General features: G+C 44.6%; 1 protein-coding gene across 1 annotated transcript; it reads right to left on the reverse strand.

Moving 5' to 3' along the window:
- Window positions 1–990: 990 nt before the first annotated feature.
- On the reverse strand, window positions 991–17,151 carry LOC139696231 (actin-5C-like). The gene is made up of 6 exons (XM_071594906.1): window positions 17,025–17,151; window positions 8,124–8,298; window positions 6,998–7,237; window positions 6,389–6,527; window positions 5,294–5,529; window positions 991–3,348 (listed from the first exon to the last, which is right to left on the reverse strand). The coding sequence occupies exons 2-6, from the start codon at window positions 8,247–8,249 to the stop codon at window positions 2,959–2,961; spliced, it is 1,131 nt and encodes a 376-aa protein (XP_071451007.1). The 5' UTR covers window positions 8,250–8,298; window positions 17,025–17,151; the 3' UTR covers window positions 991–2,958.
- Between the last annotated feature and the right edge of the window lie 1,161 nt (window positions 17,152–18,312).

Raw genomic sequence — 18,312 nt, forward strand, 5'->3', positions numbered from 1 at the left:
CACCTTTCGCAACATTAACTTCACACATTTCTCGTAATCGTAAATATCTGCTGCTTTGGTATCACATATACATACATACACCTGTATAAACATGTATATATATACATATATATGTGTATATATAATCGCGGTTGTCCAGGGGCAGAGCGCCGGAATACTCACCGGTCGGGCCGGGTTAGATTCCCGGGTAAGCCTCTATTGGCACTTGCACCTCCACCCAAACGATGTGATTTTTCGGGTACCAGATCTTCCTGGGTAATCATAACTGGCACAGGGAAAGGAACTGGTCCCCCTACCCTATTGTTTGAATTTCACTAGCCGTATAGGGCTTAGCACTGGGTGAACTCTACCATCATATACCAAACCTACCTTCGGGTTGATTACTATGTTCGGTTTTTTTAATATTTATATATATTACATATGTGCGTGTGTGTATATATATATATATATATATACATATGTATATAAACTCACATATCAAGAAAGACACTCGGTGGTTGATTATGATCAATAGGCAATTATTCAATCTTTTTGAAACGTAACCGCAGAATTTATGTGGTGCTTGGAACGAATTAACAAGCACGTCAGGATATTGGCATGAGATTAAAGTCAATCTTCTCGTGTGATAGGTTAAATATGGTAGTTATGCAATATTGGCAATATTTTTCACAAAATGAAATTATTGATACGACCGGTTTCAATGTAACTACATCATCGTCAGGTAACGGTCATCACTCTAAGTCCAGTATATATTACCAATTTTAATGATATTCCACCATATCACGCACGAAACGACTATTTTTAGACGCGAAGTGTTCGATTGATTAGTCGTCTTGGATTGACCAAAGTGTGACCCCTAGCTTCAGAGCCATCAATCGCGGCGAATTCTTTTGTTTTAATCCTGTAAAAGTGTGTGCATTTGAAGCGGAGGAAGGAAAGGGCATCTCTTTTTCAAAATAAACAATAAATATCATCTGGTGAAATAATTGTATTTCCATAAACAATTAATAAATTAGATACATTTATTTTTACAACAAATCCATTTCACATCGCATAAATTTTTCTATTTCATATTTACATGCATTTCAATATATTTCATTTGCAAAAAAATACGTAAAAGTACTTACAAATAAGGAAATATGCGTATGCATAATTTTTTCCACCAAGTCGTGTTTTTTTTAATGATACTTATTTTCATCGAAAGGAGAAGTGGACAGCGTCTTTGAATGTTTCAACGCAGTCTCGAATCACTCCTTCGTGGACCGCCGCGCCGGTCGGAAGATAATTTTTGATAGTATGTATGTACGAAAGTGGCCCAACCTTCGCCATTTCGGAACAACCCCTAAAGCATGGGGATGCGATGGGGACGACGTTTTGACAGCTGGCGAGGATGCTTCGTCGCCTCGTGCACATTCAAAGACGCGGATACAATATTGCACTCGCGTGAACGATTGATGACGATTCCCGGGACAGTGCGCTTTCGTGCTCCTTACCGCCAAACCTCGCCGTCATTCCTCTCCAGTCCCGGAAGGGGGGGGGGGCGGGTATCGACCAGGGCGTCGGAATGCAACCGTTCGCTCTGCCAGCAGACGGAATGTTCGGGAGGGGACTGGCGGTGAGAACCACGCCGTCGAAACATAAAAAATATGTGTGCAAAGGGGATCAAGGAGTGTACATTTTAAAAAAACCCGTTGCTAGTGCAAAAGTAGTTAACAATTAGGAACCCTAAAAAGAAAAATATACGTATCATACGAAAATGTGAGCGATGGATACATCAATGCATGCGTGTGAAACTTATAAAAGATTTACGTGAGATTTAACACGTATCGATGAGGTTTTAAACAATGATGCTTGTCAGTCTGGGGCCCATTTAAAAAAAAACTGTGGGAAACCAATGACACCATTCGAATAAACAACACCGATGATGGGAATGAAGCCGTGAGACCGCAGCCATGGAAACGGGGAGAAAAGCGCTCCTCTCGTTGAACGGGAAAACGACTGTTATTAAGTTGCCCCAGATGGCCGCACAATCGATCACGAATGATAATATGCTTGTGCCTAAGTCAGTGCTTTATCAAAACATAAATTGGTCCATTTTATGATGGTGGATGCGGGAATATTATGTTATATCATTCTGGACACTTTCCTAAGATGGGAGGAAGCATTAGGAGAAGTTACATTTCGGTTGGCAAATAGGATGGCGCCTTTGAACACGTTTTAAGCAGAGCCTCTATTACAGGGCGTGGGACAACGGAATTGAATCATCCAACATCGGCTCTTCTGGCAGACTTTCATGCTCGCTTATCGATTGGGGACGAGTGAGTGAGGACTGAGCGTAGCTGCAACCAAGTTGTTGGAGGAATGTCGTCGGCGTTCCTTTTCGTAAAATACGAAGGAAGTTCGAAATTATTCGGAGATGGATCAGAGCGAAATCTAATCTTCTCCGAATCACCTTCATTTAGGCTATTTCGACCAAGGCATTTAACTGCAAACAAAAAGTCTTTTGTTTGCAGTCAAATGCCAGGTTGACAAAAAGTCAAAAAGCGTTTTGTCCTCCCGAAAAAAAAACAAAAAGACCAGCGTTCATAGGCACCAATAGAGAGCTACGATTATCTGCAGTATTCCTAATATAAAATCATCTTCGTCCAAATCCCAAAATTAAGTGTCGACAACGACATACAGAATAGACCCGCACAAGAGCACTCCTAACTTATCCCAATCGAGATGAGGAATGCAAAGATGATGTTTTGATGATGATCATAATGATTATGATGGTGATATATGACGACACGGAAATAACCCAGCCAGGAGTCGCGGCTGAAGAATACATTCTGGACGTCAGTGACTATACGTTGAGACTCATTCCTTTGACTCATCGTGTCCGCGGATAATGTGCCCGGACCGAATTTCGTGGTAATGGCTAAAAAGAGTTCAATGATCGTTGCATAAGAAGCGGATTTAGAAGCACTTCCTGTGGACGATGGACGGGCCGGACTCGTCGTACTCCTGCTTGGAGATCCACATCTGCTGGAAGGTGGAAAGGGAGGCGAGGATGGAGCCTCCGATCCATACGGAGTACTTCCTCTCAGGGGGGGCGATGATCTTGATCTTCATGGTGGAGGGCGCCAGGGCCGTGATCTCCTTCTGCATGCGGTCGGCGATGCCGGGGTACATGGTGGTGCCACCCGAGAGGACGGTGTTGGCGTACAAGTCCTTCCTGATGTCCACGTCGCACTTCATGATGGAGTTGTACGTGGTCTCGTGGATGCCGCACGACTCCATACCCAGGAAGGACGGCTGGAACATCGCCTCCGGGCAACGGAAGCGCTCGTTGCCGATCGTGATCACCTGAGAGGGAGGACATAAAAGTATTTTTATTAGTGTGCCCAAGATGTACTGAAAAATAAATGTAATAAGAACCACCGTCAAAATTTATTTTCTCCTGCAAAGTACACCCAGCATAAACATTTTTCCTCAAAATTCTTACTCAACATACCTAAAGCGCTTTCGAAGTAAGCCAAATTTATGATTCAGCCAACGTGAACTTCAGATTCAACCCCTTGTTATGTCAGTGCGTTTCTATATAGGAATTTACCATCGCGGAAAGCGTCAACGGAGAACGTCACCAACTTTTAATTGATGCCAACTTTCACGGTCATGGTTGATGCCTACGCATGCGCATTGCTCTTCTCGTTTATTGTACAAGAGAGTCCTTGATGACAGAGTATCTATCAAGGTGGACGATAATGGTCGTCCCATCTTCCGGTTGACAAATAAATCGTCAACCCTAAACGCGAACGTGAATCTATCTTACAGTGGACGTTAAAAGTGACGCCAATCGGAAACCAGACTTTACGCGTCGTGATTGAAACGTGCTCTGAAAAACTCATTCCGTTCACCTATTTGGAACTTTAGCGTCGTTAATATTTTAAGTGTTAATGCAGTGATCATGAACTCATCACTAAAGAGTACTCCTCCGATTCAAGTCACTTTTTTTCTTCTTTTGAATTCTTCGAATGTTAGCGATGTGCACGCAATGAGGAGAAAATACGCGACATTTTCGCGAAATCTGTGGCGTGGAGTATGCTTGGGAGCGAAATGCACCTTTCTCCGCGTCACCCACGATTTTTTCCCCCCTCCCCCTTCAATGAAGTGCGCAACCGGGTCAATTGGTTAATTCTTCACCCTATTTATTTTCATGGTATGAGGAATTCCACGCGGAGGAGTTGATGCGTGGGTGAAAGTGACCCTGACACGCACATCTACTCTGGTGCAAACGATCTCAGGGAAGAAAGCGAACCATCAGAGCATGTTAAATCATTCGATGTATCTCGACTGAGATAATCGGCGAGTTTCGGACCGACTCCGGCGGCGGCGATTAATGAGGACGGAAGGCACGCGACCCAGGTTCCACTTCGGGAATAGAGAAAAAAAAATAGACTCGCGGAAATTATTTTTATCCCCAAAAAAAACCACGAATGTGAAAAAACTGCATTCTGCACTTCGTGGATTATCCGAATCGAGCAACTGCAGAGAATAGGACGACCGTTTTCTGGACTCACAAACGTTCGCCAAAAAACATTTGGTGAGTTCGGAGCTCCCAAATATTCCATCTGATTTACACAAAATCGCAGGAATCATGGTTCACCGTCGATTTTATTTTTTCCCCGCGCAAAAGTATCGAAATGGTTGAGAGAAGCGGTGGAATTGGCCTTCCTCGGTCGTCGCCGCATCACGGACCATTAATACCCAGGATCGCGTACCCGTCCGCCGCTTTCGGCGATCCGCGGGCTCCATCGCTCATCGCTGGAGGAAGGAATTTCGATTTCGAGCTATCTCATCAGGTCACACACAGCAAGCGTCCTGATTCTTTTAATTGACCGCCATGGCGTCAGCTACGTAGGGTGTACTCCTGCGAAACATTTGTATAGCAATCTTAGCCACTAACAAGCGGCCAAGGACGGTTGGATCCCGGGTGGGGCATCATTGCTTTTCAAAATGATGAGTTTGAAGTACAACACGATAAGTGCCATGACAAAGGAAAACTACTTTTTGCGGAAAAAAGCAAACCCAGAGAAAAATCTCGGAACAATTCTCGGAGTCCTAAGTGCTTAATAATTGCTTTGAACTCACATTTGCCTCTTAAAAAAATGAGTTCCAGTCTTTGAACATCGAAGGCGGAGTGAAAAAGAGAGAACTTTGGGAGGGCAGTAATTTTTAATGCATTTTCTCGTCTCCTCGAGTTATCATCCGGATGACAAATCATTGCCACTGCCGTCGGTCGTGCACTCACCTGTCCGTCGGGCAGTTCGTAGGACTTCTCGAGGGAGGAGGAGGAGGCGGCGGTGGCCATCTCCTGCTCGAAGTCGAGGGCCACGTAGCAGAGCTTCTCCTTCACGTCACGGACGATTTCTCGCTCGGCCGTGGTCGTGAAGCTGTAGCCGCGCTCAGTCAGGATCTTCATGAGGTAGTCGGTCAAGTCACGGCCGGCCAGGTCCAACCTGAGGATGGCGTGCGGGAGGGCGTATCCTGGAGACAAATGGGAGACAAACGATTCAGTCAACGTCGACGAGAGGGAGTCACGTGGGCGAAATAAATAAAACTGGCAGTTGCGCGGTGGGCAGGACTAGCCGTGAGCAAGGTGTTCCTCGCAGGCGATCGATAGAGACCTCTTACTAATTTCCTCCGCTTGCCAAATTGCCTGCAGACGCAGACCCATACGATATTACTGGTGATATAATATTATTTATGATTAATCACTTTTCTACAACCGGATAAGAAGCTTGAGAAAATATCTTTAGCCATTTAAAAAATATAATGCACGAAAATCTCTTCCTGCATTGCATTTGCTTTAACTCAGTCTTCAACGACTGTTTAATCTGACTCTTTATATTTTGCCATCACCCAAGCAACGTTGCGATGTGGGGTGAATGCAAAAAAGCTTGATTCCGTTAATTTATAATAGACGACGCATTTATTTAGAAAACAAATGCTGGAGATATTATTACTCAAAAACACCTTGTTTGGCAATAATGATTTTCTTGAGATAATAAGGGGGGAATAGCATTGATGAAGGTTACGAAAAGCATACATACAAGCATTAATATATTTTATTTTTTTAAATTAAGCCTATGTTCAGAGTAATATCTCCATGGAGGTGATGTAAAACCGTGGAAGTCTAATATAAACATAATCTCGTGGATTAAAAATGGGGTTGGAATTAACATTAAACACTTACGGCGTTTATTCAGTCAAAGTGCCTTCAGTGCCTTTTTGTCTCTATGACGGAGCGAGAATATTTTCCATAAGAAGCTTGCACATGGGGGAAGTGGCGAAAGGGGCAGAGCACCGGGGGAAGGTGCGGGCACAGCCGTAATAATGAACTCACCTTCGTAGATGGGCACGGTGTGGGAAACGCCGTCGCCAGAGTCGAGGACGATGCCCGTAGTACGACCAGAGGCGTAAAGGGAGAGCACCGCCTGGATGGCCACGTACATAGCCGGAGTGTTGAACGTCTCAAACATGATCTGTAAGGAGGAAGAGAGAGGTGTCGTGAGAGAGACTTCAACGAGCGTATAACGCCCGTACACTATGAGCGATTGTGCGGACAAAGATAGATCAGGTTGACACATTGGGTACACTATACATTGATAATAGGTGACATTGATTTACTAATTGGGTTGGTTCTTGAACCGATAAGATTGCAATACAATGAAACCACGGAGAATACCACGAATCCCAACGCGGTGGCTTCATAACTTTCCCGAAAATTCGAAACATCTGATGGAAAACAATCCTTTAAATCTAGAGAAACGGATCTCTGACCGGAATTCGAAAGCTGAAGGCTTTGGAAACTTCACATGTCCAGTATTTATTTTATCATGGAGATTATAATTAAGATTACGAATACGTAATCAATCGGAAAGTGCTGGATTGCAGAAAAAACACTCATTGCCATTAATAATTGCTTGGGCTACTGGTATCGTTTGTTCCTCACCTGCGTCATCTTCTCCCTGTTGGCCTTAGGGTTGAGTGGTGCTTCGGTGAGCAGCACCGGGTGTTCCTCTGGGGCCACTCGAAGTTCGTTGTAGAAGGTGTGGTGCCAGATCTTCTCCATGTCGTCCCAGTTGGTCACGATGCCGTGCTCAATTGGGTACTTGACCGTCAGGATGCCTCGCTTGGACTGTGCCTCGTCGCCCACGTAGCTGTCCTTCTGGCCCATGCCCACCATTATGCCCTGTCGGGGGATAAAGAGGAGGGGTCATGATATCTGCCAGAAACTTATGTTGATTTTTATAATATTTCCGTACCATGCTGCTGTTTTATGGACCGTATGCATGTTTTTATGAATATGGAGAGGATCATTTTATTAATAAAAGGGATGTGACTTCAGGGAATATAAACAATCGAAATTTTCCCACTTACTTTTTATCATATCGTTAATAAGGTAGCAATACGTTCAAATTCAAGTATATGTCTTTCTTAAGACTAACTCACGACCGCAAATGAAAGTCTCCAAAAGTTTTAACTCCAGCGTACTCAATGGTTAGTGCACTGGAGTCCAGATTGAATAATTTAAATGACAATGTCTCAATATCATTTAATGAAGATTTTTTTTTACACATTACACATTTTGAAGTTAAATGGCAGTTGCAATAGAAAATTCTGCTTGTATTTTAAACTGAAATGATGGTAATCGAGTCTGCGGCCAAAACTGTTAATTATATTTGGATAATTATCTTTGGATAATTCTCTTACCATTAAATACTGTATTTATAGTCTAGATTCGATCTTCGACGTTTTAAATCTCTGCTTTACGAAAGGACCTCGAAAATAACAACTGTTAAACCATTAAATCAAATCCCGTAAAATGAAGCGTGATAATTATGATAAAAATTGAACGTCGAGTGAATTTACATGTAAAGCTCTATAAAACCGTAGGATCTGGTCGACCCCAGCGATCGTAAAAACTTACCTTATTATTTTTTACAAACTTTTAGCAGTAGTAATAACTTTTAACGACCGGTATGCTCTTGGCCACAAGCCAAAAAATCAGCTTGGCTCGCATATTGTAATATATAATTAAAGCAGACGCGCGAGGAGAAGGATGGGCAGATACTTGCCTGGTATCTGGGCCTGCCGACGATGGACGGGAACACGGCCCTGGGGGCGTCGTCTCCCGCGAAACCGGCCTTGCACATTCCGGATCCATTGTCCACGACGAGTGCGGCAACATCTTCGTCACACATGATTGCTTCTAGATTTTTTCTTGTCCTTTCTCAGAAAATACACCTCTTCCTGGAATCATAATATTAAAACGTCAATCATTAATAAAGAAGTTTATGAATGTTTTTCATTCACTTGTTACCGCAATCATGATTGTTCCCATTTTAAGGGGAAAAGGTCATATGTGGAAGGTTTGAGGAAAAATTAAATGAGTGAAAATCAGAAAATACACAATTATGACTCTTAATGTTTCTGAGAACGTGAACAAGAGACGACATATAACAAGCACATAGCGCAACATATTAATGATAAACTTTTATATAAAAGATACTTGCACTAAAATTATGATATTTTTTACTTTTTTTAGAGGAAAGCCATTAGAAATTTTTTCCCTGAGAAAGAGAGCAATTTATGGGGTCAGGAGTGTTTTAATGCCGTTCTGCCGTCATTTGTAAATTAAGTTTGTAATTTTGGAATTCATATTTGAAGTGGTATAAGATTGTGATCATCACCATTGGGTATTCACAAGTTTTCCATCAACATTTACCGTAATTTAAAAGAAAGTTTACATACTTATTTAAGTTTTTGTGGTGTTAACTTGTCTTATTTGGGCGAGAATCAAACCCACGACCTCAGATTTGACTTTCGACACTCAAACACCCTTCGAGCTCACCATATAATCGCTACAGTTCGAAAAAAAATTCCCTTGCCGCTTCAACTGAAGGAACTCAATGAATCTTTTGTGAAAATCCCGCCTCCTCTGACAGACCAGCTGCGACGAAAAGGGCTGCGGGGATCGGGAAAGGGAGGGGGGCCGGGCGACCACGTGCGGGCGTTTCAGTCTCCGACGGCTCCCACGAGAGACTTCGATGCGCGAGGGTGGTGACCTCGGCGAACGAAGGTCGAAGCTGTGACTCACGCGCATCCGTTTATATTCTTGGGAAACGTGTTTAATACCGAACGTAACCCTTGAGACACGCGTCATAAATACTTACTGCCCCATTTTAATTTTAAATATTATTGATGGGGAGAGAGACGCTCAGATAGGCGAAGGTAATGGATGAGAGAAGCGAAAGGTCGACGAAGTTGCACCATTACGAGAGGAATTAAAATGTACGGCCGCAGCGGAATCTCTCACGCACCTCGGAAGTAGCGTAACGTGGGATGGAATGAGAACGACAGAGAAACTGCTTCCTCGAATGTACGTCCGGCGGAATTCAATAGTCGAGAGGAAATCGGCGAGAGAAATTACATATTTTACTAAGTATTGAATACTGCGATGACGTTCATTAGTTTTGAAACATACATCCTACCACCCTTGTTTCAGCATCGAGGTTATTAGGCCAACCGGCTCTGAAGGCCAGCTTGGGTACAAAGAAAAAAATCGGCAGAGGTGGCCAAGTCAGTTAAAACTATCGCTAAAATTCTCTTTTGAGAAGGGATCGATGTCCACGCTCCTTGCTTTGCGTTCCATCCGAAAATCTCTTTGGCCCAGAAAAATAATTTTCTCACCTTTTTGTGTTTGTCATCGTTCAAGTGTATTCCACTCTTATTCATATCCCTCTCTTGCATTTACTATTCAACCATCTAAGCCTTCACATCGCATGGCAAGTGCTCCGGAAATGAGAGTCCGGTGGATTTCTCTTCGCCCTCCATTGAGCCTCAACGTCAGTGCCTCGAGAGGACGTGGCTGGTGCTAAGGTCCCACGGTAAGGAAATTAAGTTCCTAGTTTTACATAGAGATGTTTTTTTAAAGGGCAAGAGGAATAATTGATGTGAATCAACGATATGCTAATACGAAAAGAAAATTGTTGCATCCAAACATAAATTGCTCACTCCTGAACTCGGGTACTCTTTGCCTTCTTCAAGGGTCCACACCCGATTCTTAAATTTTCCTTTATCTACTTCAATTTCCTCTTCAGATGGCCATTCAGACCAATTAATTGAAAGTATTGGTGCATTTTGAGAACCTTACGCGATTACGTCCCTTTGAAATAAGTGGGGATGTATACTATATGCTGGGTAATTCAAGAGGAGGAAAGATTGCACTTTGAACTTCCACGTTCTTTACCACTTGCATCGGAAACGTTGAATCCGCAGTATTATTGGAAACAAAGTGTTTCGTCGAGATTCCACGTAAAATTAAGAATGATTATTGGAAGTAAAATGATTCCCAGAATATCATTCCTAAATCACTTTAAGCATGGATTTGGTGCATTCGCAGTTTCCCAATTACGCAACTGATGAAGGATTCAATTAAGCAAAAACACCACGTACGTCACTAAAAGACAACGTTGATTACGTGGCCTAAGTACTTTCATCAAAATGCGAAACAATTCTGGTGGCTAAGTTATGTTCCCCGTGCGTATGTTTCTAGCTAAATCTGGTAACGTATTCGCAAATTTCTGCGAAGCGGATGCCTATTGAGTAATTTTAATCGGCCCCTTCATTTCCCCGGAGGACTGCGCTCTCTCTCCTGACTGAATGTTTTTATGGCCAATTTCGCCTTCCTCCGCTACTGCCTAATTGTGATATATATACAGGGAATTAATTGGACGGATCGATTCACGCGTATTCGAGTGATCGTACCTCCTCTCCGCCCTCGGCAAATGGGGAAGGGAGGTTCCCCCACCCTTCGTGGTGCCACCGCCGATCCGAACTTGGAGAGTGTTTTCAGCCCCTGCCCAACCGAATGGAATCGCCGCCACCACCCCCCTCTTCGACGCGACCTCATCACGCGCGCCGATATCGCCCCCCTAGCAGTGCACCCTCCCCCCTTCCCGCCCCCTCTCCCACACTCTCGTGTGCCCTGGAGAGGAAGGAGTCATCCCTCGCGTCTCGCCCTTGTAAGGCTTCCCCGCTTTCCTCCAAAGACCCCCCTTATTCTCCCCACTTTGTCGAGCCCCCACTGCTCACGCCAGTCATAAGGGGGCGGGACCTTGGGAGAGCACACACATAAATATGAACAAATACATGGTATGTATGTATGTATATATATATATATATATATATATATATATATATATATATATATATATATATATATATATATGTGTGTGTGTATATATATATATATATATATACACACACACACATATATATATATATATATATATGTGTGTGTGTATGTGTGTATACAAGTGAAAATGTAGAATGAGAGGAGAGGGATAGAGAGAGAGTGTGCCCTCGTATGTAGGCCAACGGGGGGGTGGGGGAGGCAGTGGCTCTCGTGTGCATATATGTACACGTCTGAAAGAGAGCTCGTCCCCACCGCCTCCTCCCTCCCTAACTCCACCGCGGAGGCGTCCCCCTACCCCCCCGCCCCTAGATGACGACGACTCCGAGCTCCCCCCTCGGAACGTGACCATATAAGGCAGCGAGAGCGAGTCGAAGGGTCTTTTCGTGGTGCGCGTGGGGAGGTGGGCGAGGGGGGAGGGGCGCTCATTTCCGCGGCAAGCACCCAATCACCGCTGCGCTCCTCGGAAAGCGGAACGATCGGCCACGTGGTGCGCGGGCACGACGAGGGCTGTGGGGGGGCGTGCTCCCGAACAGGTGCACCACCGAGACATCGCGCACCGGGTTATAGGGGCGCCGGCACCCACCCGTGCGGAATCGCACGCACCACGGGTAATGAATGGTGCTGGAAATCCGTAACTCGCCACGAATCCGTAGTTAATCAATCGATAGCGAAAATCTCTTCGTATGTGACGAATGTCTATCCGAAAAAGCTATTCTGTAACAGGTGATAGGGGCAGAGAGTCGTTCCATTTAGCGTCGACTTAGTTTACATCATAAACAGTTAGCTAAAGGAGTAAAAACACGTAGGCAGGAAGCAATTATGAAAGATAACCAACCGAAATATTTTGTTGACGTGTCTTAACGGGTTGCAGAATAATTACACCATTTACAAGGGGGAATGGGGTGAGTCCGGAAACGAGAATGATTTCCGGTTATTTGAAATATAAATTTCAACGCTGTCATCGGATTTTTATTTTTTTTTTGGCATTAGAAATTTGAGAGAATAATGAAACCGACTGGGAATCGCTACCGTCCTCAAACGAACTCGCTTGTAATCGTGAGTTGGAGAGACTACTTGTGCCACACCTCACAAATGCATCCTCGGATAAGAATTCTGATCGCATTACGGGACTCGAACTCGTGACCCTATCCGAGTTCAGCCGTTGGCGGCACGTGACTGGCATTAGGGCAAACCCGTTCGGTCGCCGCCGGCCACGTCCGCCGGCGGGCGTGCCCAACGACCAAGTGACCGACCACCTTCATAGCGCTCCCTTCATCGAGAATAATATGCATTTACGGAACGCTTGCAGTCATCCGATGAACTGAATACGGCCCCGAATTCCCTGAGATAATCGAGTAACTATCTAAAAATCGGGAGATTTTTTGAAATCCTTTTATCATCAACTTCGATTACGGCCTCCTGAATTCCAATGGCGTGTGTATGGTAGTTTGATAATTTTCTTCCCAATATCTCTCCCATTTAGTCTTTTTATTCGAAAGACATTTTGGAATACCGTTATGTAAGTGAGTTCGTTAACTTCGAGTTTAATTTAGCTGGGGCCATTTGAGCATCGTCAATACGTATCTCAGTGCTTTGTGCGGTAGTCAACATCCTTGGCATGGAACCACGCTCCGAAATCTCATTTAGACTTTACCCGAGGAAACGCGAATACAGACGTGCCATTATAACGTCACGGTAAGTACACTCTTTGACAAACACACTCAATCTATTTAGCCTTCTACATCCATGATCCGAATTCTTCCACCACAAGTAACCATTTAATATTCGTTTCAATCTTTTTTCTTTTCGCACGGCACACAGACTTCTCGATTATACCTACCGATAGCAATGATTGACTTGAAAATCAGAATCTTCTGAATAAAATTAGCAGCCGTCTACGCCCCGCGTATTTTATCTCGATAGAGAGAGAACTTTACGAATTGGTCGAAAACGCTCCCCCGATCACGATTGTCGCGATAAATCGCCGGGAACAGAGGGGTGTGGGAATCCCCTTGGACATGGTATTTGATTATTCGCCGTTCCCGATCGAGTGCGCTCGCGTCTTGCCTCCGTGAGTGGGGGAGAGAAGGCTTGTCGCTGGATCGCCAATGTGTCCCGCCCCCTCTTAGAATACGCAGAGGCAAATTTGTCGCTATTTTCAATCCCACCACCGCGAGGCGGATACTACTTATACAGGAGACATGAACTCTCCTCCACCTTCCCCCTTACTTATTTTCATCGGCGCTATCGTTAATACCTCGCGGGCATCTTTCTGAAATAAATTAGAAAATCGTATTTATGCTTAATGAAAACCTTTGTTTGACCGTGACAACCGATCAATTAAATCATGCACCGGTCCTGTAAAAGTTCACTTCCTTGAAAGATTTATTTTTAATTTTTGCGACATTAGAACACAATTGAATGAAACCAATTTTCCAACTCTTTAAACATGTTTGAAAATAATCAGTATTTTTGAAGTGACAGTTTCTTTCATGTATAGTATATTCAGTAAGTGTTATTTGCTGCTAAAAGATAACAAAAGTTATATCTCCATAAGTAATGACTGAAATAATGAATTAATAAACCTTTTAAAAATCCTTCCTGGCCCCCTCCCCGACACTCTCTTTACGCAAACGTGACGAACGGGCGTCCGGTCTCGCCCGCCAAGTTTCGCGTAATTAACGGGCATTCCCGAGATGGGTCAGGAGAGAGAGAGACGACGGCTCGCGTCGGAGAGGAATGAATGAATGAATCGCGTGATTCCGAACGGCGCCACTTCCTCAAGGACGGGACATTACTACTCGCGGTGAGTGAGTCACGGCGTGCCCAGCCCTCTTCGCTAAGACGGGGGAAGCCCTGCCGAATGGATGACTCACCCCCTTCGCCGAAATCTAACCCCCCACACTCCGAATACCGGCTGGCGCATTCATTTCGTTTGCATCTCAACTACACGTCGCCGGGCGACCCATTTCCCGGAAGTTCAGGGGAGCGATTTTCGCACTCACCGCCGGCAGCTTGCTGCCCCTCTTCGGTGAGCACGCAAGTGCCTCACGTCACATCACGGCAGGGAAGTGATGCCATACAGCCGCCCACTAAGTTCCCCCGTGGAAATCACTTAGGATGTGACTGAAACAGTTGGGGGCAAAATGTCTAGACGGTCACGTTTAAGCGCGGGAGGGTTCTCTTGGTGATGGGCAGAAGGGAGGGAGGGAAAGGTGATAGGAGGGGCAGCACGGGAGAGGGCGGGGTACGTGCCATTGTCTCACGTTGACTCCAAGGCCCACCAGTCGCCCACGGCCCTCAGGGCCCACGCGGTCCAACAAACCGCCCCGCGGTTCAACAGCAAAATAATGCCTGATTATAACATTCATAGAGCCATTGAAACTGCATCTCCGATTTTTGGAAATGTTAGTGTTTTTCAAGACAAAAACCCCATTCGTCTACACGGAGACACGAACCCGGAACCCAAGTATTCCGGCCAATTCATTTAACCGGTTAACCTCCCGAGGAGGCGTCCTATTGAAAATTTCACATTGGAGGAGTGCGCATCGCTAGCTCAACTGGCTATAAAGAACACGCCCGGAATACGAGGGCACGGGGTTCGAATCTCGGTGTAGACCAATAATTTTTCCCACTGTGAAATATACGCATATATGTGCACGCGCTCTCCCGGTGGCATGCCAAAGCTGTTTCGGGATATTTCGTAATCTATTCCGTTCTTGTGCATTGAGTCGCAATCGCGTGCTAAAGCCGAGGAGATATTGTGCCAAACGTCGGAGGAAGAGGCCTAAAATGCCTAAATTGTGCGTGCCTCGTGTTGGAAGAACTCGACGGACCGCGCGCGGCCTCTTCCACGACCTTCCGCTTTTGGAAATTAAAAAAATAATAAAATCGATTCGGTTGCATTTTCCTAGATTTCACTCCTCAGTGAGTTTCACAGCTTTCTCTCCCCCCCCCCCCTCCCTCCGCCCTTTCCCCTTCCTTGTCGCCTCTCGGCAGTTATTTCGTCTGTTTCTGATTCTGGTTCGAAGAAAACGCCACCCTATCTCCCCCCTCCGCCCCCTCCAGCGGGAATTCCAACAAGTATTTCCTTATAAGGCAATCCCACAGCCATTGAATCGACAGGAAGACGTGGGAAAGATGACGTCAACAGTTCTCAGGGGTTTCAGTGTTGCTGTAGTTTATCCGGAAGCAGTGCGATTTTGTTCGCGTCACCTACAATGCTGCGTTGGGAAAACAAAACTAGCGGGTGTATTTCCACGGATGAAAGGTGTCGAATGTTTTCGCCGAAAGCGGCAGAAGTGTTTCGAAAAATAAAGTCCCGATGGCGGTCGTCCCGAGAAACGCAAGGGCGCTCTTCCGCGGGGCTGATTCGACGCGAGGGAGGGCGGATATTGACTAACTGTGCCAAGGTCACGATTGCTTGAACGGGAAATAAAAAAAATATAAATGCTAAGGGACCGTTTCGGAGTCCGTTCGTTAAGCCTGGAAAGTTCGACTCTGTTAGTGAGTAATTCCAGTGATGGAAGCCAGGATTGACACCGGGGAAATGTGACGCTGTCGCCAAATAGCGTTATATTTCACTTTCAAATGTTCAGCCATCATTATGTTCCGGAAATCATGCGTATGAGATCCTTTAAATATCGCTACGACAGCTTTTAAGTTATATCAAAGAGTGGTACATCGAGGAGACTTGCAAAACATTATCATATTATGAGGTCACTTAAAAGTGAGCTATCCTAATTGAAGGTGAATAATTTTGGAATCAATGACGGGGGCAGAAGTTTACAAATTAGAATCTAAAATTATTCAATATTGAAATACTCGACTCTTATATCAGTCCTGAATACGGTAAATTAAATTGCAAATCACTATTTTTTGAAGAAGGTTGTGAGCAGATGAACATAAGACTACGGGTACTAGGGCACTTGCTGCCCCTCTTCGGTGAGCACGCAAGTGCCACCGAAGCACCATTGAGGGCAAATCTTATTCATTCGCACGCGCGCCATTCCTCGAACTAAGCAATTTCAGTTCTTGACGGTATTCTACATCCCTGACATAAAATTCTATCCACCATTCGAGGATCTTATCGTCTTAATGAAGCATGTTAATTAAAACTGGAACAATGTGTTGCATTTTAAACTGTTTACAACCCCGAACACTACCATCATCGTTTAGATAATCAAATCAACTTCTTTGTTATCTCAGTCTACATGTTCAGTGGTGCGTGTCGGGTGTTGGATCTCACCCTGGAACCCCAACGAAAAAAAAACAAATTGAAGAAAAAAAATCCTTCAGGAAAAAGTTTAGAAAACCCTAAAACGATCCCAATTTTTTATCAAATATATTCCAGTCCTATTTCGCAAAAGCTTAGAGTTTGGATTTCGTGCACCACCTGCCAATCACCCGTACAAATCTAACAACGGTCGCGGTGTACCACCCAATTGCATCAGCCCCGAAGTCTGAAGTCGACCCCATTTCCCTCAGCACTCCTGCGAGCCACCGAGACAGTAAAATAGTTACGCTCCCCACTCAACTGTTCCTTGACATACGAAGAGTGGCGGGGGCAGGGGTAAGGAAATGTGAAAAACTATAGTATTTCCGAGTGGTAATTTTGGGAAACCCTTGGACTTCGGAAGACGGGACGACAGTGGGATCCCCCGGCGAGGGTTTCCTCGCCATCCCCACGCGACGGGGCGGCGGCCTTCGTGCCTCTCCGATGCGCGGGCGTCGAAGGCGGTTGAGTGGGGCGGCATGCACTGGACTGAGAACCTCTCACCTGCTTCTTGTCGCTCTTCCTCTCCAAATACGGCGGTGTTCGCAGCGGCGGCTGACTATCCCTTCAGGCACACACTCACACACCAAATAGCACACTCACTGAATGACTAGTCTTCGAACTCGGTCTGCGTTCCTCGGACGAGTGAAGTGGGCTGAGTCGCTGGCGTCCGGGTTATATGCCTCCGCGCCGCCTCCCCTCTCCGCCTCCCCCTTCCCCTCGCGCCGCTCCCCTTCGCCGTAATCGGTGATGCACGGAATCGCCCGTTCTCGTCCTCCACTTCCCCTCATTCCCCCCCCTCCTCCCTCCCTCCTCTCCAGATAAACAGCTCACTCTGGGAATTATGAACTCGCGGCGTGAGCACCATGAGCGTTGAGACTCCATCCCACGAGCAGCCTGTTCGCCTTTCCATTCGGACAATTGTAGTTCACATTCATTTAATTAAAATGAGATCACTTCGAGTTGGATTTGCAGAAAATCTGCATAAAAATTTAATCAGCGGTTGCCCGTCGCCACCGTGTTGCGGTGTGAGATACGAAATTTTGATTTTGAAAAAATGTAAGAAAAGAATAGAAGGGTAAGCCAGAAATTAGTCCGCTTCCCACTCGCCTCCACTTGATCCCTCTTGGGTTTATTTTTTTTACTCAACTTCACTCAACTTTGGGGTACCTTTGTCTTAACCCCCAAAGTTGCATATTAATATTTTGTTGCATAAAAATTGCAAAAGGTTGCCTACGTATTACATAATTATTGTACATAAATACATATTTCAATACATACATATATATATATATATATATATATATATATATATATATATATATATATATATATATATATATATATATATAATGTGCTGACAGAACATAACACAAAAAGAAAAGAAGAGCAACATTTAAGAGAACACTCGCACGGTAAATTGTTCGAGCTTTCGGCCCTCTCAGAGGCTTTCTCCAAGTGAGGCAGTCTCACTTGAAGAAGGCCTCTGAGAGAGCCGAAAGCTCGAACAATTTACCGTGTGAGTGTTCTTTTAAATGTTGCTATTCTTTACTATTTGTGTTATATACTGTCAGCCCATTATTGTGCCGCTCGTGTGAGTTTTTCCGTACAATCGTTATACATACATATATATATATATATATATATATATATATATATATATATATATATATAATTATATATGTATATATATATACATATATATATGTATATATACATATAACCACACACACATAATAACACATTGATTGCTTATAATGCAATAAAATTCAATACCACTTTATCTTTATTT

The sequence above is a fragment of the Hetaerina americana genome, unplaced genomic scaffold (assembly GCF_022747635.1).
Source record: "Hetaerina americana unplaced genomic scaffold, ioHetAmer1.1.p SCAF_7, whole genome shotgun sequence".
Lineage (NCBI taxonomy): Eukaryota > Metazoa > Arthropoda > Insecta > Odonata > Calopterygidae > Hetaerina > Hetaerina americana.

Bases quoted from the DNA above. Each gene is read 5' to 3' on its own strand.
- LOC139696231 (XM_071594906.1), bottom strand. From the start codon at position 8,249: ATGTGTGACGAAGATGTTGCCGCACTCGTCGTGGACAATGGATCCGGA. The intron at 7,238-8,123 runs GCAAGTATCTGC...ATCCCCCGACAG, and splicing joins TCGGCAGGCCCAGATACCAG to GGCATAATGGTGGGCATGGG. The intron at 3,349-5,293 runs GTGAGTGCACGA...CCTCCCTCTCAG, and splicing joins ACGAACTGCCCGACGGACAG to GTGATCACGATCGGCAACGA.